The 27,525-nt window shown below is 43.1% G+C and overlaps 2 protein-coding genes across 7 annotated transcripts; one reads left to right on the top strand and one right to left on the bottom strand.

Annotated features, from left to right (window-relative positions):
- The first annotated feature begins 743 nt into the window (after positions 1–743).
- stom (stomatin) lies at positions 744–13,801 on the top strand. Of its 2 annotated transcripts, XM_053861370.1 has the most exons (8): positions 744–914; positions 2,816–2,848; positions 4,842–4,951; positions 5,445–5,517; positions 10,125–10,207; positions 10,269–10,472; positions 11,185–11,319; positions 11,384–13,801. In XM_053861370.1, the coding sequence occupies exons 1-8, from the start codon at positions 863–865 to the stop codon at positions 11,570–11,572; spliced, it is 879 nt and encodes a 292-aa protein (XP_053717345.1). In that variant the 5' UTR covers positions 744–862; the 3' UTR covers positions 11,573–13,801. The 2 variants fall into 2 exon arrangements, with proteins under 2 accessions (XP_053717345.1, XP_053717355.1); XM_053861380.1 differs by lacking the exon at positions 2,816–2,848 and having other exon boundaries at positions 745–914.
- gsna (gelsolin a) lies at positions 13,784–27,340 on the bottom strand. Of its 5 annotated transcripts, none has more exons than XM_053861339.1 (17): positions 27,180–27,340; positions 20,815–21,015; positions 19,980–20,134; positions 19,113–19,274; positions 18,892–19,041; positions 18,734–18,823; positions 18,519–18,651; positions 18,015–18,319; positions 17,671–17,804; positions 17,458–17,548; positions 17,279–17,305; positions 16,316–16,486; positions 16,066–16,240; positions 14,756–14,877; positions 14,618–14,695; positions 14,480–14,540; positions 13,784–14,316 (listed from the first exon to the last, which is right to left on the bottom strand). In XM_053861339.1, exons 2-17 carry the CDS (start codon positions 21,008–21,010, stop codon positions 14,147–14,149), a joined length of 2,220 nt encoding a protein of 739 aa, XP_053717314.1. In that variant the 5' UTR covers positions 21,011–21,015; positions 27,180–27,340; the 3' UTR covers positions 13,784–14,146. The 5 variants fall into 5 exon arrangements, with proteins under 5 accessions (XP_053717314.1, XP_053717323.1, XP_053717333.1 ...); XM_053861348.1 differs by having other exon boundaries at positions 27,132–27,288; XM_053861358.1 differs by having other exon boundaries at positions 27,081–27,238.
- Positions 27,341–27,525: the final 185 nt, after the last annotated feature.

Raw genomic sequence — 27,525 nt, 5'->3', positions numbered from 1 at the left:
CTAGCGGAAGGAGACCCTGGGGAAGACCCAGGACTCGCTGGAGAGGTTATGTATCCGGTCTGGCCTGGGAACGCCTCTGGATCCCCTGGGATGTGCTGGAGGAAGTTTGTGCGGACTGGGAAGTTTGGGCTTCCTTGCTCCGAATGCTGCCTCCGCAACCCGACCCCGGATAAGTGGCAGAAGAAGAAGAAGACCTATTAATTCACGATCAACTGTTTAATGGTCCTTACAGTCGTTCTAGTCATTGTAAATCATACTTTTTTCTGGGGTACACTTCAACTTGCCTGATGCTGTGAAAGCGGTTGCATCACTATGGACAAAGATGAATTGAAATATTAAAAGCTACTTCGGAGTTAAGTCTTATAAATAGCAGATTGGATCAAAGCTCACTGTAAGTGAAACGGATTTAGTGGTCAGCTGCTGCACTGGCTTCGCTCAATTATTACCCTGCTCTCAACCTGCAAGTTGAAGTTTGGAAGGTATGGATCTAAAAATTGAAAATGAGGTGGACATCAATAAAAGATGTAAAAGCCCTGCCTCAAAAGTAAATTAATTAATTAATGTAGCGTTTATTTTTAATAATAAAGTCCATTTATATGTTCTTCAGTATGGTGGAAATTCAAAATGTGACATGTTAAAGAGTTCAGTAGAGGGGATAATGTTTATTTTTCGATGCATATATTCGCCTTTCATTTAAGCGCCATGTTTCCCCCCCAGTGATCCGCTTCCGTCTGGTCGCCTTGCAGACCAAACTCTGGGAAAAGGGGTTCCGCCCCTCGAGCTGCCTGCATCGCTTGCTCTGGCTGTAAACAGACGCACTGTTCAGCTTCTACCGCCTCGGTCGCTCAATAAAATATCAAATATGGATGAAGAAGCTCGTATGAGGGAGGCAAAGAGGCGCGAGCGTCAATCAGGTAAATGACGTTTTCATCGCGGAGCTTCATTCCTGCACGCATGAGAAGGTCGACCCAGCAGAGCTGAAGCAACGTATCTGAAGAACATGGGCTTTTCTTGTTTGCTTCTCATTGGAAATGTTCGAAACATTCTGAGAATAAAAGTCAGTATCAGACGCGTGCGGGGTCGTGAACAGGAGCTGCTGCTTGTCAGCGTCGGTTTACGAGCAAAATGGCGTCACCAAGCCTCCCAAGCCCAAACCGTCCACCTAATGCATGAAAGCCTTATTAATGTTGGACAAAGAAGAGTCCGTTTTAGTTGTGTGCTTTGCTATTAACTGCTACATTTACGGCTAAAATAGTCACCAGGTTATCCGTCCATACCGTGGTTAAGGGAGCGGTCTGTGTTATCTAATTCAACTTGCGCGACATGTCTTGAATCAACACGCTAAGAGCAAAGTTAAATGTCGTTCACTGACACGCTCACACTTTGTCTTTATCCTCTGTAATGACTACCAGTTTTATTGACGCGTTTTGTGCGTAGTTAAATTCAAATATTTATACATTGTTTTTTGTCTTGTAAGGGACAAATGCGAGTAAAGTTTCTTTAATGAATTGGAAACATGTCTTTCCTGCAGAAAATGGGTGGAGCACAGAGTCTGGATCAATCCCAGCTCCCTGGCTTAACTGCCCGGCCTGGAATGCCATTCCAAAATATTGACAACAGTCATGTCTATTAATAGGTCTTTGGTAGTCGCAGACGTTTGGAAACCACTCAGTATTGTAGCTACCTCAGACTGGTGTTGATGTAACTCTGTCCTCTGTCTGCTCCATGTCGGTGGTGGATGTGCAGACAAGCCCACTATTATTCAAACGGCTGGCAAATTTTGACTTGTACATTATATTATAGAGGGTTTTCACAGTGCGTCATCAAAACCGGAAGCCGCCATGTTGGAGATACTCACTACGGTCATTACGGTCGTGTTTTGGGTTGTACGAATCGTTCCGATCGTGAAAAACATTTGGAATTTTATCAAGACAAATCAAGGAGAACAATGCCAGAAGCAAAACCATGGATAACATCCGAATATTGTGCTCATTAAAAAAGGAAAAGTATAGCCTAAATGACTGTTAATTACAATACAATGTTAATTTGCATTGTATTGCCGTGGAAGAGAGTACACAGAACTTTCATCAGAACATGTTTATTAATGCCAACCCACAGTTTTCAGAATGTTCCATTAAAAAGCTATCGCTCTCTCTCACACACACACACACGCACACTCATTAAAATATTTAAATACGTCACATTCTCATATAAGGTGCAAATGTCGTCGATTACTCAGCATAACAGTTCCCTGACCCATCCATACACCATCTGATGATATGCATCTGAACTCTGGTGACATTTATGATCCTCGGCGGTGGATGAAATAGGCTAAAAAAACAGGTAATTGAGGATATCACAGACGGCAGAGTGTCCGGGTCATCGTTCACCCACGGTGACGGAGCCAACTCGTACGGGTCTGCACCACCAACAAAGCTCAACTTTTCCAAGTGTCGCGCATTTTCTTGTTCATTAAGTCCCTCTCTGTATGTCCTGTCACTCCTAACTCGTTTCAACAAGCCTTTCTGCGTTTTTTTTTGCGTTTTTCCATCGCACTCCATTCACATGTTTACAAAGAGTATCTCCAACATGGCGGCTTCCAGGTCGGATGACGCGGTGATGACGTACTGTGAAACCCCTCTATTATCTTCTGGGATACAACTACATAATTTCCAATGAAGATAAAGATAAAAATGAACATAAGTCAACATTTGCGAGGCGTGTGGCTAATTTGGGGATTGACTTGACTCTCTTCTCTTGAAATGGCTACTGATTCATATGTCGTAACATGTTGACATCTTGACTTTGTCTGTAGGTCCGAACAATTATGGTTTTCATGATGGGGAAGGTAGGGAAACCGATTTCCTCCGCCAAAAGGCTGCATGTTGCTTTTTAATTATTTTCTGGAGTTAAGCTTTGTGGGTGGCAGTATCATCTCCAAGCTCAGTGACTCACGTTGGTTTAACGGAGGCCTCTTTTACTATATTTAAATAAGACATGGATAAACTTGAAACAATGTGAAACAGAAAGCTCTCTGGCAGATTCACAACAGACAGTTGTGTGAGAAGGCTTGAGATAGTTAAGTATTTTTAAACACTGTTGTTGGTCCCTTTGGGAGTGGTTGTAGATGTGGGAATGTTTGAGGGACATGAGCTGAAGAAAAAATGTAATTCCTGAGTGATATACAATGGTTAGACAGCAGTTCCCTGAAACCTCATACCCATAGTGAACCACTGTATCTTGTGACCAGAATAATAAAGCAATAACCAAAAGTGTGAAACTATAGCTATTGTTTCGTGCAGATCTGACAACAAAGTTTTAGTGAATGTCCACTTTGCCACATAGAGATATAATATTTACTGTAAACAGATCTATATATTTGCGATAAGTTCAACTACTGTAAGTTAAACCATGGGTCTCTGTTTTCCTGCAGTGAAAGTGAACCTCAGATAATATCATTCCTGTCAGATTTAATCTTTAGCGTCTGCCATCATCCTGGGCATTAATAAAGGAAGTAATAAAAAGCTAATCTAATGTCTTGGAAGTGGCGTGCAGTAGCACACGCATCTACATGCTGTGGTTCTTGTTGCAACATCAAGGAAATGCTGTGGTTTGTAACCATTTCTTTCCACAATTAGCTGCTACCGACTAGTGCGTCTATCGTAGGAACTCTCTCTTGCGTTGAAGCAGTAGAGTAAAGCGGGGTACACACGTCATACAGGGCTGTTTTTGGACAGGTTTTGCCCCTTTTGACCAAGGATGGCAAACACCCAATTACCTCGTCTCTCTTAAGTCCTAATTCTCAGGATTTTTTCCAATAAAAAACACCACAGACCACCAACATCCCTCCCACTTCCTTGTTGCTTTTTCTAATTGTGATATTTCTCCTTCGTTATGTCACGTGAGATTCCTGGCTTGGAGGACCAAGTTCTAGATCGGTGATGGGACAGAATCTTGATGTGTGTGGTGTGGTGTGTTACGTGAGACGCCATAATCAATGCAATATTTATATGTGGAGTCTTTCATAAATAAAAGTTTCTATTGTGTGTACCCCTGTCTTCTTATGTCATATGTCTAATTCATTTTAAACTAATAATATTCTGCTGATCAGACCGCCTTTCTCTGTAGAGAAGAGCTAACAGCAGTCGCGAATACTTTGGGCTGAAATTATGCATCTCTTCCGAGAGTTGTTAATGGATTGAAAAATAACTTCTTGTAGTGACTTTTATGTCTTCTTTATTATCACCAACTGATGAACTGAAGTAAGTCCTGACATCTCTGCCAGCATTTAAATTTTTCTATCAGAATGTAATTTTATATTCAGAACATGAGTACATTGCTCACCATTTCATTGTATGAAGCGATGACAGCTCTATTATGTACATCATCTTTGTGCCTTTTATATCTAGTTGGTGAGGAAACACATGTAAATGCATAGAAAAGTCAAATGACAAATTGTCTGGGTTTTAAATACAAATTGCAAGTTATATTTGTGTAATATGGATGACATTTGTGCATAGACATTTTATTTTTTTGTTCAAAAAAAAAAATATTCTGCATGTATTTCATGCATTATGTTTATTTGTGGTGGTCGTCACTTATTTTCACGTCTGTCTGCATATTATTTTCCTGGGTCAGGCCACATTGGGTCGTCTTACAGGAGCGCAGGAAACAATTCTGCAGTTTTCACCTTGCCCCACTGTCCTTATAATTTCATTGATCAGTAGTACTGCTTTTTTTGCTCTCAAGAATGGCCATGCCTCTTAGTTGATATGATTTTTCTAGTCATAATCGTCATAAATTCTCAATTTGCATTATGGTTTTTGTGTGTGGTTTTTCAGCCTTGGAGAACGTGGACGATGACATCGGCATATGTGGTCGACTTTTGGTTGCATTTTCCCTCCTCCTCATGATTCTCACCCTTCCCCTGTCCATATGGATGTGCATCAAGGTCAGTTCCAAAGTATCCAAAGTATGAAAGATTTTTGAAGTTTTTGAATCATTTTTTTGGCACTGTCCGACTAACCATGCTTTGCTGGAGTTGTACTTCCCATCGTCATCCATTCTACATTGGAAGTGAGCCTGCACTTGGACACCGCTTAGGTTTCACTGCACACACAAACAGCCAAGCAAAATAATATCCTAATATTCTCAATATATGATGGGACAGAATGAGCCTAGGCGGTCATAATGATTTTGTTTTGTTGCAGCACTATGGCAGTTAGCAGCATAATAATCAGTAGTCACTCATTTTCTCATCGCCCATATTAATACAACATGTGCATCATACGATACAGCCTTGCGCAGTGGTGTAAGACAATGGTGAGACATTCCGCTTTGCTCTGAAGCTGCTGAGAACAGTCCCGGGAACATCTGCTGGATGTCAAACACAAAGAACAAAAGCCTGATATTAAAGCTTTTATGTGTTTTGTCTCTGTACACAGATCGTGAAAGAGTACGAGCGAGCCATTATTTTCCGCCTGGGGCGAATTTTGCGAGGAGGAGCCAAAGGACCAGGTCAGACTTTCTTTCTTTTAGCAGCATATTGTTTTTGTTTTGTTTTTTTTCCTCGCTCCAACGCACGTTCAGGGATTCTGGCAAAACAAATCATCTGTGGGAGGAGAAAGCAGATGACTGATTAAATCACTGCTGACACTGAAAAGCAAGTTGGGTGCGGATTTATCACATTCTACCAACGTTAAATGGATACATACAGGGCTGCTACTGCTGGGTTTTAAGCAAATGTTCATAAAATGTGAACAAAGAGGCCTAACCCAGGAAATGGCTATCAGACTTTATGTTAATGTTATTGTGTTAAAAGAAGATGGAAATGGTTTATGACGGCAGCTTCCTTCCGTGAGGAAAGGGCTTTGGCACCAAGTGAATTCCAGGTTTCAGTCACTGACTGTTTTTTTTAGCTTTGTCTTTTTTTAACACTAAATCTAATGATATATTTTTAGGTTTTGTTAAAAGGCTTTGTAATCTAGTTCTCCTCCTAGTCAACAAATGTTTAAGTTTTTACAAGCTCATTCTGTCTCAAAGCCCCCCTTTTTCGTTTATTGTGCTTCTGCAATGGATGGAGAAGGGCACATTCATTACGTTTAAATTAAGCAGGTTTGTGTCTTGCAATAAGAGAAATGCAATCCAGTCAAATGTGGCCTCGTCACTTTGATCCTGTTGTGTGTGTGTGTGTGTGTGTGTGTGTGTGTGTGTGTGTGTGTGTGTGTGTGTGTGTGTGTGTGTGTGTGTGTGTGTGTGTGTGTGTGTGTGTGTGTGTGTGTGTGTGTGTGTGTGTGTGTGTGTGTGTGTGTGTGTGTGTGTGTGTGTGTGTGTGTGTGTGTGTGTGTGTGTGTGTGTGTGTGTGTGTGTGTGTGTGTGTGAGAGACTCATGCCTGCATTACATGAAGAGTGATCCTCCATTACAAAGAGCTTGTGTTACATCTCGTGTTGAGTCTGCCTGAAGGCATTGTGAAAGGATCCAGGGATCATTGGTCTCATGAGGCTTCCCATGAAATCTGTGGGCGGAGTCATTATGATGTTGAGCATGTTAGTCTACATCTCAGTCTGAGAGCTAGAAATAATTGCTACAAAACATGATCAAATTCTGATTTGCACGTAAAGCAAAGTTGCAGGTGCACAGGATATCGATAGCGATTTATCTGCGCCGATATTGGTATTTATGATGTTACGTGACTGAATTTGAGCACAACCAAGAGGCTAACCAAGCGAAAGCTATTCCGGAGCGAACCGTAGGCAAAACCAACGCTAATGGAGTTTATTGTTTTGAACAAGCAGCCGTGTTCTGTTGTTGAAGACCAGAGCTTTCAGCAGCTAATGGCCCTCCTGGACCCCAGATACTCATTCCCCGGACTTGTAGTCGTGTTATTAGGCAATATTCAGCTATTTAACAAGTGATGAGTGAAGTTCACATTGTGGGTTTGATATGTCCATTTAAAAGAGAATAAAAGATATTTATTTCATATGAAACACTTTATTTATTTTGCTAAGTATTCCATTTTTTTCTACACTGTGTTCAGTTTTATTCTTATGTCATTGACGACACAGTGACCGCACTCTCACAGGAGCAATAACAGGGCTAGGGCGTCATCCACACGGACACAACCATTTTCCTCTCTTCAGATTTCTCCGTTAAGCCATTTCAGTCATCCACAGAAATCCACTGAAGACGACATAAACAGTGTAGTACTGGCCTATAGTGGGCGCTGTAATGATCAAACAATAAAGAAGACGATGCGCTGCACACATATGAAGCTTGTGTATTAGCGTTAGCAGAGCAGCAAAAACCAATGGAATGCGACAAGAGACATTAGCGTGGACTGACAATGTGATCTCACTGTTATTACAAGTCAATCCAGACCTCCTGAACGATTTCCCTCAAAAGACTTACTCGCCTGACAGTGATAAAGCGCTGACATAGCGAGTTACACTTCACTAAATGATGACAAAAATAAGTAGAAAACCCCATATACTGGGAAAATATCTCTGCTGGAGTGGAGATGTTGCAGAATGAGCACCACTCCGCGGTCAGTCACTATTGTTGTGTAGGGTCGACTTTAAGAGAGAGATGTGGCAGTGACATCATTGTTTTCAAAAAGATCTGCACACTGCAACACACATCCAGTGTTTTGAAATTTCATGTTTTCAAAAAAAAAACAAAAAAAAAACGCTGGATCTGTGTTGATAAACGGTCCGTCCCCGACTGAGAAAGTCTCCCTTTGGACAGGGCAAAGGCAATAGCTCTGTGAGCCCCATGTTGTGAGCTGCCACCATGAGTATATAAATATGTCTTCACGTCTGCATGTGTATCTTATCGTGTATATTTGTGAAAGTCATTTGTTTATAACCAACTCCCATGAGGATCCATTTGCATACATGGCTTCCACAGCTTTGTCTTTATGTACATCGTCTCATTTGGAAAGAAGAGGCTGTGTCCTGCTAAAACGCTGAAACGTGACTCCTTGCCGTGACTCTGTTTATGACGGGGAGGGGTATAATAATAGCTCCCTAGTAGCAGACCACACATTTTCCAGGACGAGGAGGAGCTGGTGCCAAATTCACTGTTTGGTTTTGTCCAAATGCTCGCTGACTGGTCACACCATCTTTCTGCTACGCAGATTCCCGCATACTTTTATTCAGTGTGACGCACTGAAGGTATTTTAGGATCAATTGTCTGTGTTTTATTGTTTCTTTGTGCCATAAACAATGATATTGATGCATAAATGGTCCTTGAGGACGTTTCCCTTGCGTCACAACCACTGACTTAACCTAAAGATGGATGACGCTCCCCTCCTTCCTTCCTTCTGTCCGCTGGAGCTCTTTGATTCTGACCAGATCTGGGAGCTGTGGGCTGCTGCAACTATGTTTGGATCTTTTTTCAACAGTGTTACACAAAAGTGCACAACTTTCTGTCTTGATTGGTGTTTTTATTGGGACTGGAGATTAAAGTGATTTATTTTAATTCATTGATGACAGTCAAAAGAAAGAATCAGTTCAGATTAAGCAGATTAATCGCAAAGAAACTTTCTTTTGCTGAGAGCATATTTCATTCAGCAACCGTGAGGAGATCACATGGATTCCCTGTCATTCTTGCTCAACAGTACAGTGTGTTGATGCACTGATCTGTCCGTCACTCAAAGCTGCTCCGCTGTGGTGAGCGGCGCTCCTCTTCTCCCACACACTCGCAGCGAAGGAGCCGGTCAAATGCGCAACTTCCAGCTGTTTTTTAAACCTCTGTGCGCCTCTAATTTGACCACGCACGTTCACGACAGAAAGATGGAGCGACCAAAGACTGTCTGCGCCACTGAGCTAACGGCTAACGTGACGGCTCACTTCATTGATACTCATGGACTCAAGGAGTCATCGCTTTGTGGTTTAAAAGTTGGTGAAAAAGTAAATGCACAACAAAATAAATACGCTCCAAAATGTGAAAAGAGAAAGAATAATTGTTTTTATTAAGCAAGTTCAGGCAAAGAATGCTAAGGGTTTGTCTGGCAACTCAAAACTACAATAAAATCATGTAAAAAGAATAGTATGAGAAGTGATAAAATCGAAACAATTATTTAAATCATGATCTATTTTGCCATATTGCCCCACCCCTTTCTGGACACATTTGAAACAAATACAATTTCTGAAAATTGTTTTTGCAAATGGCCTGGCAAAACAAAAACAGGCTGTCAGTAGTTACAGTTTTTCCACAAATTAATAGGGATTTTCTATAGGGCTTTAAGCAGAAGTGCGCCTTGGCCGAGGTTCCTTTGGTGGTGGGCCCCTGGATTGTTTTGAGTGCACCAAGGGTTAGAAAAAGGTAGAAAAACACTGGCTTAATGTAGTGAGCTCAGAACTGAGGTGTCGATTTCAAACCCATGCTGTCTAAGTCATGCTGTTATAGAATGATAATGAAGAGTTAACAGGAAACTTCAGTGTAAACTGAGTGGTTTTGTTTAGCATCTCTTCCCACCAACTCAACATCATAGCACAAGTGACACTACAATAGAAAAAAGTGTTCCATGGAAAATATAGATCCCTTGAGGGCCACATGAAATGACACAGCTGGTCTGATTTGTAAAACCGCCTTTCCACTCTGCTCTTCCTCTCTAATAACAACCTACCGGTTCCTTGTTTTCACTTTTCATCGTCGTACTACCACTTGTTTGGTGTCCACAAACAGTTTGTTGAGCACATTTACCCATCTTTGTCTCGTCCAGTGTTTTCACAACATGATCAGGATCTCTCTCTCTGTTCACTGCAGAACAGATGGTTGTGATCTCATCAGTTGAACGCACAATTTCCCGACAGGAAACAAAAGCTCTCCATAACTGGTGTGGTGTTAATGTTTGCTAAACGATTTCCACTCAGCCATGTGCCCAATATCGTCTAATGCACCGCGCTCAGCGGTTGTCGCTTTAAACGGGCTTCTGTAAGCCGAAAATATGTGCCTTCCAGTCTGGCTGTCTTCACAGCTGCAGACTTACGAGGAACCCGACTCGGCCTTCTGCCAGGTTTCCATTGATCCCGGTGATTTCAAGCATTTGTGAAGACGCTTCCTCATTATTGTGTTGACACTGGATTCAGTCTTCTGTGTTTGTGTTCTTGTCACTCCGCAGGCTTGTTCTTCATACTTCCGTGCACCGACAGCTTCATTAACGTGGACATGCGCACCATCACTTTCGACATCCCTCCACAAGAGGTACTACGCGCACGGCCGTTTAAGCCTGACTCTTTCCACTCACCCGCCAACCCGTTCTCAGGTCCTGACCAAAGACTCGGTGACTGTGAGTGTGGACGGCGTGGTCTACTACCGGGTGCAGAATGCCACTCTGGCGGTGGCCAACATCACTAATGCAGATGCTGCCACCCGCCTGCTGGCCCAGACCACCCTGAGGAACGTTCTGGGTACCAAGAATCTGGCTGAGATCCTGTCTGACCGCGAGGAGATCGCTCACAGCATGCAGGTGCCCACATGACCAAGTTTCACCTTGCAAATTATTTCATGTGAATTCAAATGATCACTTGTTAGTCTGAATGTGCAATCGGCCTTCTAGAAATCACTTCTTTGATTTGTGAAATTCTTATCATTTCAGGGTGCATTTTAAGGTTTAAACTTACACATTCAATATGAAGATTTTTAGGCCCTCAGGATGCAGTTTTGTGGCCCCAACAGGGCACCCACTCCTCCACTACTCCAAAGTGAGATTTTTTTGATTTTCAAATGGATGACATTTAGGCTTTTTCTTGAAATGTCCTTTGGTTGGAGTGCAAAACCACCAAATCACTCAAATATTATTGATATTAATGTCATCCAAACGCTGTCATTATTACCACATCTGATGGACCGGATGACAGAAAAAAATCACAAAGCCTTTTAGTCCTGCAGATGCCTCAACACCAGGCATTTGTGGGATGAGTTGTAGTCTTTTATGGAGGATCCTGTTCTACAGGTTTTACTACATTACAGGGAATTGCCAACTATATCACATGAAGCCCCCTCACCCCATTGTTCTTGCATTGTTTTTGTATGACCTAACCAATGTGTATGCTGCATGCTGCCCTCTAATGGAGAGTTATTGGAACTGGGGTTTTAGTTTGCTAGTTGTTATCCTTTCCATTCAACTGTCGTTGCGAAGCTCGCATGGAAATGCATTATTTGAACCCCTGTTTTGTCAGTCCTCCCTCGATGACGCCACGGACGATTGGGGCATCAAAGTGGAGCGAGTGGAAATCAAAGACGTCAAGTTGCCCCTGCAGCTGCAGAGAGCCATGGCAGCTGAGGCCGAGGCCAGTCGTGAGGCCAGAGCTAAGGTGAGTTTCCCATTGGAGCGTCGCGGGTCACAGTCCACCTCACTCCCTGTTTGCACGTGCGCAGGTCATCGCTGCAGAGGGAGAGATGAACGCCTCTCGTGCGCTGAAGGAGGCCTCCCTGGTCATCGCGGAGTCTCCCTCCGCCCTGCAGCTGCGCTACCTGCAGACCCTCAACACCATCGCCGCTGAGAAGAACTCCACCATCATCTTCCCTCTGCCGCTGGAGATGATGCAGGGCTTCGTCAAACAATAGTTGGAGACGCACACACACATACATGCACCAGACATCAGCGTAAAACTGGTCTGCACTGAACTTCCTCACAGATGATCACACGCACGTTTATCCTTTCTAGGAAGAGTTGAGACTTTAACCAAAAGAAGAAAGCTTGCCAAACGTCGTTCTCCACATAAGTGTCAGCGATTAAAGTGCCTGTAGCATCAGTGGCCTTAGACATCATCACAGTTGTACTGCTTCTGTTGGTGTTTACACACACACACACAATAGGGCATCTTTCTGTCTTACCCAAGCTTTGTCCTATCTTGTGCTATATACCCCCCGTAGTGTGTCCTATCCACACCCATGTAATCTCCCTAACACATCCCCGCAGCAGCACAGCATTTGAGCCACATTCAGCCCTTTCTCTGTACTAACGTGGCCCTCATGAGTTAAAAACTATGAAAAAAATCTTACTTTTTTTTCAATATTCATCACTAAGTCTATGTGTAATTTAGATATTGTTGTGGCGTTTTCTTTCCACTTTGTTTTTGTTCTTTTCAAATCTATATTTTACAGAGTAATTGAGAGCAGTATTTCTTTTACTTCAAAATAAATACATTAAAATACACTGACAGAAACACTTTGTAATTTAGAAATACATATGTTTTACCCATAGTTATGTTACCTAGCTATTCACCACTTAAAAAGTACTTTTTTTTATTATTGAAACTTTTTAATGGCTGGACTACTATTTTATTTGTTGACTTTGATACCAACAATATTGAGAACTGACATTGTGAAACTGAATATTAGTTGCAAATAAGACTATATATAAAATTTGCATCAGTTTGTGTCTGTATAATGCTGCCACACCGTTTCAAACAGAAAAGAAATCATGATAATATTTGAGATTGTGTCATTAAAGATGTCCACCACTGTATATAAAAATGAAATATAATGGAATCCCATGTTTTAAGCATATAATGTCTGGGCGCATTTACACTTTTTCCCATATTTAGAAATAGAAGTTATGTTGCATTCATTGAGAGTGATCTGTCTTTAGCTTGAGGGCCTTTGCATTTGTCTCAGGATATAACGTGGCCCTTTTGGAAATCGACTGCCCACCTTGATGTAACCATTGCTCCACTCAAAAACCTGTACGCAGTGTACAGTAATGCCTAGAAGCTCTGACAGACACATACTTATTCATACACGCCCATAAACACGCATGCAGGCTTGTGGTAAATAACTTGCACTAACACATCATGTCACCGGTGTTTGCTCTGTATGTCTTGTTGCAAGTGCAGACACTTCCATTTGATGTGTGACGTTGTCAACCATACGATGTTCTTCACAAACACACTTTTCTATCCAGGTGCACATTCTTCTATAACTTGTATCTGACTTTATTGGATACAACAGGTCATAGTTAGACAAGAGGGCTAAACCCTGACACTGTTAACGTTCTGCTGAACAGTCAGCCAAAAGCCTTAACTCACTGCCGCGTACTCTCTTCTCTACTTCATCTCTATGCAATCGCACACTCTGTATTAACCTGCTTGGCTCACACTAACCGTGCAGCAAAGTGTCACGTGTTTGGAAATGTGACTGAAGTGTGTTTTACTCTTGTTATTCCAACATTTGAATTTTTTCATTCAACTGACAGTGATTTCATTTTTAGGCAGACATCTCAGAGCTGCTTTCTGAAATAGAGTTATATTTCAGCTGCAAGTGCATTTTCCCACAAATTATACTCCAAAAATCTAGTTTTAAAACTTCAAAAATTGCTTGTAGCATTTACGTTCCAGAGTAAATTGTGTATGGACAGTACAATTTGCACTTTGGATGTATAGTCAAGTCTGATGTAGCACTATATACTATATTTTAGTGATGAATATTGTGATGCATCTTTATGCTGCAGCTTGTGTGATGCTTTTTTTGAAGCTCTTTTATTTTCATCTTGTTTTAATGCTGACAAAGTCTCAGAATGCTACCCCAGATTGTTCCCTCCTTAATATTGATGCAAAGAGTAACTGAAAAAAGAACCATTACTTATGTTTACTATAGGAGTTAACTGTTGCGGTGCATTATGGGAATTACACTGTGGACCTACAGGCCTCAAGTTTACCATGTCGGTTGTGGATGAATTTACTTTCAGTGTTAGATGTCACCAAACTAAAACTCATGTTTTTCATGTGTCGTTTCAAAGCTATGCTTAAATGCTCCAAATAAACAGAAACACCAACATGTTTTGAGGTGTGGTTTATTCATTGTAAGGGAATCGCTTACAAAAGTAGCTCAGGAAGCAAAGCAACAAAGCAGTTTCTAGGTGATGAGTAGCAGAAAATAAATAATAAAAACAAACCGGAATCTTTTAAAAATCTATTAAAGTACCAAAATCAAGAAACCCTATAAACCTGAAGGCTTCAATTCATAATGTTTGGTTGTTTGCAAGCTCCTTTGATAATTGCATGGTCACTAGTAGACAGGTCAGGTGTGTGTGTTTATTGCTATTGGACGTTGCTAAAAGGCAGCTAGCGGCTCACAGAACTGAAGAGTCTCATGAGAGGTTTTGGGTGCGTGGAGGAGCAGGACGGCTCGGTTGGAAGCTCACAAGGCCAGTTCAGCCATCGCCCGCTCCAGAGGATCGCTGGTCCAGTACTCGTGGTCCCAGCCAAGGAACCAGCCGGTGAACGTGGGCGGTTCGAAACTCTGCTTGATCTTCACGATGGGGGTGCGTTTGTCTCTGTTAGCCGGGTCAGTCTCAATGTACCGGACCGCTGGAGAAGATGTAGAGAGAGAGAGAGAGGGAGCTGGTACCAGTGGTCATGTGATGAAGAAACGTAAACGTTTGCAAAAGTATAACTGATAGGGATTCGAACAGCTCTCATGAAGTACTTGGGCCACATCTGAGCTGTATTAATTGAGACAACTGTGACTCACCAGACGCCATGGCCTCAGTCTTCTCCTCCTCTTGAGCCTCGTTTCCGATCCAGACAAACACCTATATAGAGTATTAGAGAGCACAGTTCGTGACTCATTCGCCTTAGCTGTGGATCACACACAAGACTGAGCGTGTACCTGCTCCCAGGTGTCCAGGATCATGACGTCATCAGTGGCCAGGTCTTCCTGGGTCATCTCCCCGGGCACCTCCTCGATCTTCCAGGAGGAATGAGTCAATGATGGGTGTTAATCGTGAGAGATCATTGTTTTACTCACAATGAAGTTCCCAGTCTTGTTGGAGCATGCGAAGAGTCGTGGCGGGTGAGAGTCCATCTTGTCCTTGAGTCTGGTTGAAGTGCGGTATTCTGTCTTTCCTCCCAAAGCTGACCAGAACTCATCTGCAGTAGGAAAATCCAAAAAAAATGAGTTTTTATCATTTTTCAATATCTTGTCTGCGGTTTGTGTTGAAATCTTGCCGTAGAAAGTGTGGTTTTCAGTGGGGCACATGCTCTAGAAAAGGCAGGCGTCAAGCAGAACCAAGTGGTCAGACCCACTCCCTTTTATCCCAGGGGGCACCAGTTCTTCCCCAAGTCCCTGGTAAAAGGCCGAACTTGACCCGCCTTGAACCTCACTTTCACCACCGATACTGTATGTGCCATAAATGATCCAGATACTCCACCCCTCCATAGCCAGCGAGCAAGTTCTGCTCCACATCTCAACAAGTAAACAGGATTAGTGAGGTTCTGGGTCGGGAACTGTTCTGGATTCTCAGATCCATGGTGCTTTATGGCGAACCAGCCCTTGTTCGTTGAAGTAAAAGCGGAACTGAAGTGGGGCTAAAGCGGGAACTAAACACACCCAATGATATTCCTCTTTCACTGAAGGCATTTGTTTCCATCAGCAGTCGAGCAACTTAGGACGATGAGGAGACACTGAAGATGGTTGCGTTGTTGAAGCCATGAAACAAGTGTGTGTTTTATTATTGGCAGACGTAAACACAAACACGACGGCCGGTTCAAAATTCTAACCAGAACCAGTCAGTGCAAAAGGTCTGGTGTTGGCGATGCGGAGGCCAGAGACGCGTTTTAAAGTACTGTCTATTGTCTATAGCGTAGACTTGATCTGGCCTGTGCTTAACATACAAGTCAGAAGTGTGGTAACAGCCGGAGAAGACTAAAATCTCGAAGCAAAGTTTAAAGAGAAGAAATGATCAGGTAGAATCTGTTATTCTCCCACTTGGATCTTCTGCAGTTCCTCCTCTGCGTTGACGCCTGATCTGACGTGAAGTTGAACTTTATATCTCTAATAGGAGCTGCTTGAAGAAGCCTGCTGTTTATAAAATATCAATCCACAAAGTAGCAGCCCCGAGGTGCTTTTCTAAAACTGGAGGCAGAGCGGCTTCATATCAGCCGACGTCTGCAAACATCTACTTTGATGCAACCGCGGCGCTTTGATGAAAAATAGATGAGCCTTTAAGCTCGCTGAGACGGAATCAAATGAAAATATTTAGTCCACATTAGAGTCTTAATAGGCCTCAATTTGAGGTTGAGGAATACCCACCACATCCTGCCTGAGCGTTGCCTCACCTGTCTCGCCACCTTCTGGCAGCTCGGTGGAGGACACCCCCAGAATGTCACATAGCTGCTGAGCGCCCTGCTTCTCAGTGTCGCTGGCTCCCACGCCCACCCACTGGTAGGAGGCGTCAGGGGTCACCAGGATGAAGGCGTCGTTGGAGTTGAGGTTTGATGCCACTGCATCCAGCTGGGTATTCAGAGTGGAGTGAGGCACGTGACTCTGTCCCACAAGTGTGCGACGGTGTGACGGATGTGGTCTTACCTCCACGGCTCGAGTGTGTCCTGCCGAGTTGGAGCGCACCTGGAAGAGTCGGGTCTCCGCGGGAGCCGACTGACCTCCTTCTCTGGAGGTGCCTCCCTTGTACACGACCATAGGCTGCCCTCCGAACAGACTCATCAGGTGCGCCGGCTCCTTACCCTGCACCACCCTCACCTAACACACAAACAATCATTGGTTTGCTGTGACAGGCTGACTCACCTTGAACACGGCGTCATTCATTGCCAAATCCCTCAGCAGGAACAGTCCATTTCAGGCTTTTTAAATAATTCAGTCTACATTCCTTCATGTTATTTAAATAAATTAATTGAATTCATTTCCACACCCAGAAAAAATGTATGTCTAATACACCCTTTTTCATACAAATCAATGCATTCCCAAATGTTACCACTAGATGGCAACAGAGAGACGAACGCCATCCATTGCCAAGTTCATCCTGAAACATGCAACATCGACTTCTTGTTCTGGTGAAGGGCATGACTGTTGGAAATTGTGGGTTTCGCTAGAATAAATGTGTAAATAAATGCGGCACATTTTTGTGCCATGATGACCTGTATATTATGAATATTATTTTCAAAAACGAGGTCACTACATTTGTGATGTATTTATACTCTATACACTAAAAAAAAGACAGTATTTTTCCTTTTTTATTTTTATTAATTTCTGACGATTGATATTCACTAGTTTTGTCACAGAAGTGTAAACAAAGTGAGTGAGATTAGTGAATATATTTTTTTCACTTAGGGTTGTGGACATTCACAGAATAGGACACGAACACAAAGTCATGCAACTGTGGACAGAGGGGTGAAGTCATGACAATGACAGACAGAATAACCAAACAAGTGGCAGCATGGATCATGACTTTCTCTCATGCCAAAAGCACATATTTGTGACTTCAAGTGAGATGCTTGTGGACTCAACACTTTGCTGCCGCTTCAGAAAGAATACCTGGGTGGTTATAGGAGCACCGACAACCTGATGTGGAGCAGCAGGAGAGATTGAGCAGAGGGAAAGAAGGGACCGTGAGCCAGGACGGAGGGAAGCACGTAACGTAGATATAAGACGGAAATGAAAAGAAGAAATGGAACAGAAACAAGGGATGCTTAAAAGCTAGTCCATCCTTTTACCTGGACCGGACCGCCGCCGAGCTCGTCGTCCAACTGAGCCCCGAGAAGTGCACAAGCTCCGATTTCATCCTGACTGGAGTCAGCTCCCAGCCTGCAAAACAAACATCACACCGTTACACAACCAGCAGACAACAACCACTAGTGTGGTTAGAATAAGTTTGCGATCAGTTCTGGTCTGGAGCCAGTTCACGCTGGACTCTGGTCGTCACTCACCACATGTAGATGATGTGTCCCCGTCGTCCTCCATGATGGTAGTTGTACAGGATGATGTAACTGTCTCCTCCATAGAACTGGCCGTAAGTGGAGGGGTCCACCAGCACCTTGTCCGCTCCTTCGATGCGCCAGATCTATAACGGCCGATATGGAAATCTGTAAGTGACTCTGACCAGGCTGAACCTGCGGCACTGCAGGGTCCCAACATGACCCTGCGAGCAAACTCCTCCATGGCGCTGCTCCATCTAGCATCCACATTGAGATATTCATCATGATCTGACCACCAACTTTTTACCCCCGAAGCCTGCTCTGTCAAATGAACATTTGGTTGGTCCTCCACTCACCTGCTTCTCACCGCTGCCGTCGTCCACCATGCCGTGCTGAGCGGCCATGGCGGGCGAGTCGTGCAGGCTGGCAGCATCGAAGGCCACCTTCTCGATTTTGGCAATGCTGTTAGCGATGTAAGCCACGCCCAGGCCCACCGTCTGGTCCTTGTCCCGCCAGTTCTTGAAGAACTGTTTGAAGAGCGGCGTCTCGCCCATCTCTGGAAGGATCTGGACCTGCGTGTGTTTGGGGTAGCCCATCTTCTTGATGAACTCATCAGCCGCCTTCATGGCTGCCTTGCGCTCGTCCATGTTGGCGTCTTTGCCTGAGATCAGAGAAAAGAGGTTTGGAATGTGCATGTGCAGTATCGCAGGCCTTTACTCATTCATTTTTACTCCCACTTTGATCCGTTTCTGAATCATCAGATAAAGTTCACGCCTGTGTTTTTCAGACGGACATTTGACTGGAAATTTAACTCAAATTTTCATTCCACTTGGGTTTCTCCTCCTGGCTGCTGCTCTCACCTTTCCAGACGAAGATCTTTCCATCAGAACCATGGTCCAAAATAAAGCAGTCGCCAGACTCCAAAGCACTCTGAGCGAACGGATTCTCTTCGGCCACCAGCGCGATGGTCATCCCGCCACTGGCGTTGGAAACCTGCAGATTGAGCAGTTTTAGAAAACTCATTGATGTACTTCAGTGAATGGAGTGTCAACTTGACTGTGACTTTCTTGTTCACCTTGTAGAGTTTGGCTCGTTTCCTGTTGGAAGCGTCAGCTTTGATGTCGTCAGCGGACCCAGCAGGCAGGTCGGGTTTATCACCCAGGACCTGAAGAGGACATGACAAATCAACACCAACATTCCCGGCAGAATTCAACGAGTCTCTTCTCCTCTTACTTCAATCATCTTCCCTCTCTCCATCCCTTCATCACAGACGTAAACTCGGGCGCGCCCACTGCGCTCGTTGTCACGGATGCCCTTGGCCACCTGTGTGGCCTTCAGCTTCTCAAAACGGTTGCTCTGCGAGCCGCACCACTGGTATATCTCCTACGTGACAGCAACAGGAAGAATAACTGTCAGCCTCTTACCAGACCTGCACTACCTGCACTCCGACTCACGTCTCCCAGATCCAGGATGAAACAGTCGCCCTGGTTGAAGCTGTCCCAGCTGACTGGCACCTCTGTGGCACGGACGGCACGGCGACCTTTGACCTGCAACACTCTCTGCACCACCACCTCATTCGTGACCACGTGTTTGAAGCCAGAAGCCACGCCCCCTTTCTGTTTGAGCATGAAAACAAAGACAGATTATAATAACAGCCACAAAAAAAGAATACTGCTCAACTTTCAAAGGGTTTCATTAAGTTATCATGAGGTTATTTACGTTTTGACTACATGCTTATGTGTTGACGTTGACTGGTTAATTTTACTTTAATAAAGGTGAGAAAAAAAACTTCATTGACATAAGGCTGAGGGAGTCAAAAAAAACATTTATCCTTCTACACTCATTCTTGTTTTTTGAGATGAGTTATTAAGATGATAGGTCGGTGATAATAAACACAGATAAAGTATAAAAAAGATGACAATTTGCTGGCATAGTGTTTTTTTTAATTCTAAAATATAATATATATATATAATATAATATTATTTTTCAGATAATCCTGCAAACATCGACCACATTTCATAAGAAAAGGACAATTTATAAACATATTTCATTGCAAAAAATTAGATTTATTTCATAAAATATACTGTAAAGTACTTTTAAATTTTTTAAAAATACAAAATGCTACTTATTGATCCAAAACAGAACAAGAGTAAGCCATTTCTATTTGCACATTCATTCATGTTACTTTTTCTTACACTTCTCTGATGACAAATCCAAAATTTCTTAATTTCTGTTATGATCAACACGTTATGTAGCAAATGAAACAGATCACCCTTTAATAGATTTTAACATTGTGCCGATGACTCAGCACAGACTCCTACCATGTATTTGATGCCAGACTTGAAGTAGCCGAGGAAGGTTTTGGATTCACGTCCCTGAACCTCGCGGTACTGGATGGCCTTCCCCCCGAGGAAGTCGTCCATTTGGACCGTGAAGATGGCGGCAGAACCGCTTTCATCCTGGGTGCAGAAATCACCTGCAGCACAGACAGACGGACGCTACTGTCTACTGCTGTGATCTGAGCGAACCAGAAGCACGTGTCACAGTCACATCAGAGGAACTAAACAATGATCAACACCAGTGTTTACGAAGAGGAAAAAAAACACTCCAAACATATAAAGATATATATTAGAAATTAGCTATTTGTGTTTACAACTTCACTTAGTTATAATCATGTGACTTTCTATGTTTTTTTTTGTTTTTTTTTGTGTCGTTGTTCAATGTTTGTTAGTTAATTTGAGAGCGGGACAGTCAAAAAACATCAGCCATGCCTCCAGTAGCAAAGAAGATTTTCTTGTTATCTTGAAATTGCTCATTTTTGCCACATGTAAAGAGTGCGACACTGAAATTTCCCCCTCCCCCCCGTTTTGTTTACCCCACAGGTCAACTCTCAGCAAATCACCACACAGTTGAACGAAAACAGTCAGTAAAACAACAAGAAAATAACAGTAGCAACAGTAGCAAGTAGCGAGGTCACCAGAGACCAGAGAAGCCCGAGTTGAAAAGAGGTGAGACACACCCATGAGAGATCAGACTGAGCGCTACTGTCCCTCCGTTACATGGCCAATTAAAGTAGCAAAACTGACGAATGGTACCCTCATGGGAATAGAATGTTTCACACATCGATTCCTTCTCTCCTGTTGTTCACAAACTCACCCAGCCAGAAGTGGAGATCGTACTGCAGGGCTCCGGAGCGTTGCTTGATGGTGTTGAGGATGAGATAGGCGTCGCCGTTGTAGAACCCACCGTAGAGGTTCTCAGGAACCGGAACAAGGTCAAAGTTCTCCACCCTCCAAACCTGAAGACCGGGCTTCTGCCCGGCCCGCTCGAACTCAGGGTGCTGTGCTGCCATCCTGTCTGAAACAAAGACACACTTTTCACGCAGGCTGTTCTCACTGCTTCCAGCCAGGCGGAGGGTGAGTGGTGTGACTGGCCTGTCGATCTGGATCTGCTCTGGAAAAAACATTAAAACCACTCCCATTCAGTCTCAGCTGCTGCCATGGATACACAGTTAAAGTTTGCCACTATAGCTAGATATTATAACACAAGATGGTGAGTCACAGGTACGGAAGAGGAAGTTCTAATCATAACTGACACAAATGGGAAGCAGGGAACAGCAGACACTCTTTCTGTGTAACAAATAATGAGTCAACAGCAAGATTATATGTTATACTGGTAGAGACTAACAAGGGATGATTTTAGGCTGGCGCTTGCATCCTGCCGTCGAGACAATAGACAATGTGCAGCAAATATATCAGTCTTTATATTATATCCTTTAACCAGAAATTACATTAAAGGACAGTTGGTCATCATTTAGTTTAGAACGTTTTACATTCAAAATTGTTTTATTCTTCTTCTTCTTGTTATTATTATATAATACTATTATCATTATTATTACACTTTTTATATTTTCTGTTTTTTTCTTTGTGTTAGTATGCGCTTCAGACATGCCTATTTAAGCACAGTTTGTCAAGCCGTTTGTCAATTTTATTTTATTTATTTATACAAGGACAGTACACTTGAAGCCACCAGATAGAGGTGCTCCACAGGTCTCTGTCACTTTGCGCGATTCCGGACTTCACGTCTTTATAATGAATCAGGGCAACCAACTGTCACGCAGTTGGTCTGAGACTCACGGAAATGAGATTTTTCACGCTCGCTCACACTACACCTTCCATCCCTCACACACTTCTAGTCAAGTGAATCGATGAATTTGCTCCAGCTTGCCTTGTATTTAGCTAAAATGCTGAGAGCAAAGTATAGCATTATAATCCAAACACACACACACACATGTAAAGCCTGTCGAAAATTCTGCCTAAAAAAAAAACCACAAGCTGCATGGCCCATGATATCAACTGTTTTCTTTCAAGCCCATCAAAACATTTGACTGTGAATTTAATAATAAGTTAAAACCAGAGCTTAAACAAGTATCCTTGTGTGGATGAGGTTGAGCGACTAATATGAGTCACACTTTTGCTCCAAATCCATAAAAAAACAACAGTGATGACCAAAATCTCTGTGTAGCAGCCCCTAAGCGCGTTGACTAAAAAACACAGAGAACATAAACACAACTGCATGTAGCTCGCACACTTCCAGACGCTGAGACTCGACTTTGGCCATCTAAAAACGTCTGGCGCCAAATCAAGTGCTTCAAGTGAGTGAGAGCGTAATCGTTTGAAGGAAGTGAAGTGTGAAGTGATTCATCTGAGTTTCGGACTCGGCAAAGAGGCTCCACACTTCAGGTAAATGGTCCTTCATGTGACCAGATGAATAATCGAGATCATGTCACATGCAACATAAATGTCGCTGCTTCCACAGTCTTTGGAGAAACTAATCTAAGTGAATCACAAGTATCCGCATGATGCAAAACTGAGTATTATTTTGTGCATTTTCCACTTATTAAAAGGAGGTTTTTGACATCCACTACTCTGAAGAAGAGGTTTCCAGCCAGGGTGACAGGACTACAAAGGAAAATATGGCTTTAACAATTTGAGAACGGAAACATGTAGCTGTTTTGACAAGAAATTCAGCTAAAACGGGTTGAGAAAAAGTATTTTAAGCGACTTAACTCAGAAACAGGGTCACGGAGGGCGAGAGAGAGCCGGGGAAAAACAGCCTGACGAAAACAACCCACAAGACTGTCTTTGTGAGCGTCAACAACTCGCTAAATGGAGTGGTGTTCTGAAATCTGCCTCCCACCTACAGGAGCCGCTCACACGCCCTAAGTTCGCCCAAGTCACTTCACACCATGGAAGACACTGCAGCACTTCAGCTGTCCTGAATATTCTTCATGATGAGGATCTATTCCTCCACAAGAATGCGAGCAGCTGCAGATATACTTTCATGACTAATCACACGAGAACAAGCGCCGTCCATTCTTCTGCCCACAGGCATGGCAGGCATTTCGGAGGGGGAAGTGGTTTGGGGTTTGTGTAAAATGTGGGGTTCCTTTTTCTCCTGTTATGCAACAGCCGGAGAGGAAAAATATTTCAAGGCTCCAGAATATTTCTGCATTCAACTGTTTGCCTTTGAGACTGCAATACAGGACAAATGTGAACAGAAATTGAAGTAGTTCATGAAGTACAAGTAACATTGACATTTGCAGTTGTTATTGTGCATAAACAACACAAAGCTGTCAGTGAACAGACAGAAATAGACTTTCACATCTCACCATGCAGTGATGAGAACTGATTTTAACCAGCTGTTCAATAACTTTGACTTTGGTTTAGGTCTACTTCTCATCCACATTTCAAATAGTCGAAAGGTTGTAATGGTTCACACTATTTATGATCAAAAACATATGTAAAACATGTACACCTTCCCAAGGAGTACACAGTCACCCGCCAGCTGTGTACAGCTGTGTAGTAATTCAGTGGCAGTATTAATCAACCACTGTTAAATGAGAACAAAAGAATAAGAGTACATAAGTATCGAATAGTGCTGTGTTTAAAAAAATCGATTTTCCGATTCTGAATCGATTCGTACATCAATTCCATAAAATCGATTCGTAGGTCCAAAGATCGGATTAATTCATTTACGTTTTAACTCATATATTCTCCGGGTGAAGTCCAACCCCTTTGACGACCTCACGAATCACGTGACGCGACATCATCCAGCGCTCCTGTCCAAGCCATCCACCGAGCCACAACAAATGAAACTCGAGCGAACTTTACCACTAGCGGGTAATTCTGCACGCTCTGTCAAAGTAACTGAAGCGATTGCGGGCTTAATTTGCAAAGATATGCGCCCGTCTTCCATCGTTGGAAACGAGGGCTTCAGGCGGCTAATGAAAGTAACAGAGCCTCACTATGTTACGGTGTCTCGCAAACGTCTGTTATCCCAAACATGCACCGGTCAGTAAAAGAAAACGTGAAAAGTAAGCTTCAGTCAGCAGTCAGGGTGGGCATTACAAGTGATACGTGGACATCTTCGCAATCTTACGCGAATCTGACAACTCACTATATTGATGAGGAGTGGGACCTCTTCTCACACGTACTACAGACCACAGAGAACTGTTTACATACTGACCAATGACCGTCAGGTTGCTGTGAAGTCAGTCACCAGCACTCTGTTTACATTTTCAATGGCTGAGAATATCTTTTTTTCATTTTGACAATAACATAAAAATGCATTAGTATTAAACAGCAGCATCTTTTGGGTGAATTTTTAATGTGATATTTGTAATAATGCACCAGTCCCATGAGCAGTCACATCTGGCCTTCTGTGTCTGGATCTTTATTATCATTTACTATCAATCCTTCATTACTTTCCTGTTGAATGTCAATATGATACTACTATTAATACGTTGCGTAACTTGTCATGTGATTATGGCAACAGCTCAGAAAATGGTTTAAATACTAACCTGAATCGAGATTGGATCGGATCGAATCGAATCGAATTGAATCGTGATAATCGATTCTAAGTCATGAGAATCGGAATCGAATCGATTCGTGAAATTAGAATCGATACCCAGCCCTAGTATCAAAGTATTTTTTTACTGCCTCCAGTCACCCACTCCCATGATCCTTTTCACAGTTTGCTTCTGGAGTGCCCCAATAATATACTTGGGGGAAAAGTAGTCTACTTCAAGTTAACTTTATTGGGTAAACTTGGGTATAAGTATAAATATACGTCAGTGTGCACCTTTTAAGTATTTAAAATGTTGAATGTCAAAAGCAAACTTCAAGCATACTTCCTCAGTTGTAGTATAAAATAAGTATACTCCTCTTTTTGCTAAGGAACAATGGACTCAGTCCTTTCAGTTTTAAAAATTCATTGATTATATGTCAAAGCCAGAAGGTGATTTATCCTGCTGAAAGATATTCTGTGCAAGGTCACTGATTTAAAGCCCCTGGTCTGCCCCCTTTACGCTCTGCCTTCCTGTCTCCAAACAAACAGGAGTGAGCCTCAAATGAACAGTCCCATCCCCCATACACTTCTTTCAGTGCCTCTTTTTTAGGAGTTTCTTCCAACAGGCTCCAGGCTGGAGGTAAAGGTTGATCATCCAACGCCATGCCTGCTCTCATATGACATGTCAGCAACCAGAATGTTCTCTCCTGCAGCAAATCTAAGCTTAGAAACGTTCGAAATCCAAGATTTCTCCTTGGGGTCAGGGCGTTTTAGATGACTCAGAATCTCCAAACATGCCACTCTGTGCAGCTGCCCAACAACACTCGGCTCTTTAATAACCCCCCTGCTTCACTTCTCTGTTTGTGTGCATACGAAAAGCGGCTTCATGACACAGTTGCTAGTTAAGGGAAATTAAAGGCTTGTTTGACTGAAGAAAAGACCTCCGGACACTCGAGCGCTGCTGTGAAACCGACAGATCAGCACATACAGAAAACTCGGTAGGATATTTCTCTTATTACCCATCGATACACTCAGATATGAGCCACACACAGCTGCATTCTAGAGTCGTCTGTGAGATATTTATTGCTATCTCATTGCCTACTCTTCACATTTCTGCAAATATTTCCATATACTTTCATGGTACAAATAAATAAAAGTGAGTCCTTATATGGCAGCACCTGGACTTCAGCAATAAAGGCAGCACTTTCTGACCAACAAGAAGACAAGAGTTCACTCGGACGAACTCTACATGCGACCAGCACGGAGCAGATGGTTCTACCTGGTTGAAGTCGCTGCTTCTTGTGCCAGTATGAGACACACTCAGATATGAGCTACATAGAGCTGCATTCCAGAGTCGTCTGTGACATATTTATCGCTACTGCAAATATATTCATATACTTTCATGGTACAACACTGAAGAAATGACTCTGCGTGATTGTACAGCCTGTATACAGAGTAAATTTACTGTCCCCTGAAAATAACTCACCTCACAACCACTGATGTTTAAACCATTGGTAACTAAGGGGGCACACCTCTACGAGAAAAAGTCCAAAGTGAACAGGCCTCAAAATGGTCCAAATTGTCTTTGGAAAATAGACATATTCGAGCGCTGGCAGCACTGCTGCAGAGGTTGAGGGGGTGGGGGACCTGCCTGTCAGTGCTCACCGCACACTGCACCAGACTGGTCTGCATGGCTGTCCTCACAGAAGGAAGCCTCTGCTGAAGATGATGCTCAGATTGGCTAAGATTAAGGACATGGATTATGGTCTGATGAGAGCAAGTATTTGGTTCAGAAGGTGTCAAGCATGTGTCACAGGATCCAGGTGAGGAGTACAATCAGACAGTACAGTCTAATAGCACGGTGGTGGGAGCGTCACAGTTTGTAATGCATGAGCGCTGCCAGCACTGGGAACCCACCGTTCATCGATTATACAAAGTGTAATTTTGTTGTCTCACAGAAAGACAAGATGAAACGTGAGGAGGGAAATGTGAGGGGTGACCTCACTTTTGTGAGATACTCCAACCTTTGACCTTTTGAATCCACACAGTCGACTCTGGAATGCAGCTGTATGTGGCTCATATCTGAGCATAAGAGGGGGCGGGTTCACCTTTATGTGTCAACACATGACTGTGTCAGATAAATTCAATCAGTCTCACAGAATGAACATCATCACAGCGTCTTCACATGTTCGCGTCATCGCTGCCCCCAGACACACACAGGATGTCAATATTAGCTATATATATATATATAGATATGTATATATCTATATATATATATATATATATATATAGAGAGAGAGAGAGAGAGAGAGAGAGAGATACAACACATTCAAAGTTAGGGTATATATATATATATATATATATATATAACTTTGAAATGCTCAAACTCACTCTTCTAGTAAGTGATGAAGGGATGGAGAGAGGAGATCGACAGATACGGGGACTCAGAAAAGTGAGTCCATATATGGCAGCGACTGGACTTCAACAATGAAGGCACCACTTTCTGACCAACAATAAGACGAGTTCACTCAGACGGACGTTACATGCGACCAGCACGGAGCAGATGGTTCTACCTGGTTGAAGTCGCGGCTTCTTGTATCAACGTATCGACGGGATTAAGTTACCGATCTGAAATCTGTGCTGCGCTGGGAGGACGCGGGCCTTGGATGTACCTGGAGGCCGAGGTTTGGACGGCGTGGAGTTAAAGGAGCGGCGGGGGGAGATCCGAGCTTCAGCCGGTCAAAGCGTATTGGAGACGGCAATGCAGAAGAGCGCAGAACCGCTGATGGCGCTTCAGTCCCGGGACACTCCTCGTTAGAACACGCCCTCCTTTGCCACCGCCTGTCCCGCGAGAGCGCGCACACGCTCAAATCAGTCATGCCACACACGAAGGAAAGTCGTTGTTTAGTCATTTACCTGAGATTTTTGTACCTGACGTAACTTTATCATTAAGTTAATTTTAACTAGCAAACCTAACAAGACTTGTTTGAAATAACGGTTACACATTCATGCACTTCC

This window comes from Synchiropus splendidus, chromosome 1 (genome assembly GCF_027744825.2).
Source record: "Synchiropus splendidus isolate RoL2022-P1 chromosome 1, RoL_Sspl_1.0, whole genome shotgun sequence".
NCBI classification, from domain to species: Eukaryota; Metazoa; Chordata; class Actinopteri; order Syngnathiformes; family Callionymidae; genus Synchiropus; species Synchiropus splendidus.
Note: the sequence above shows the minus strand (reverse complement) of the source record. Positions and strands in the feature narration are given on the sequence as shown.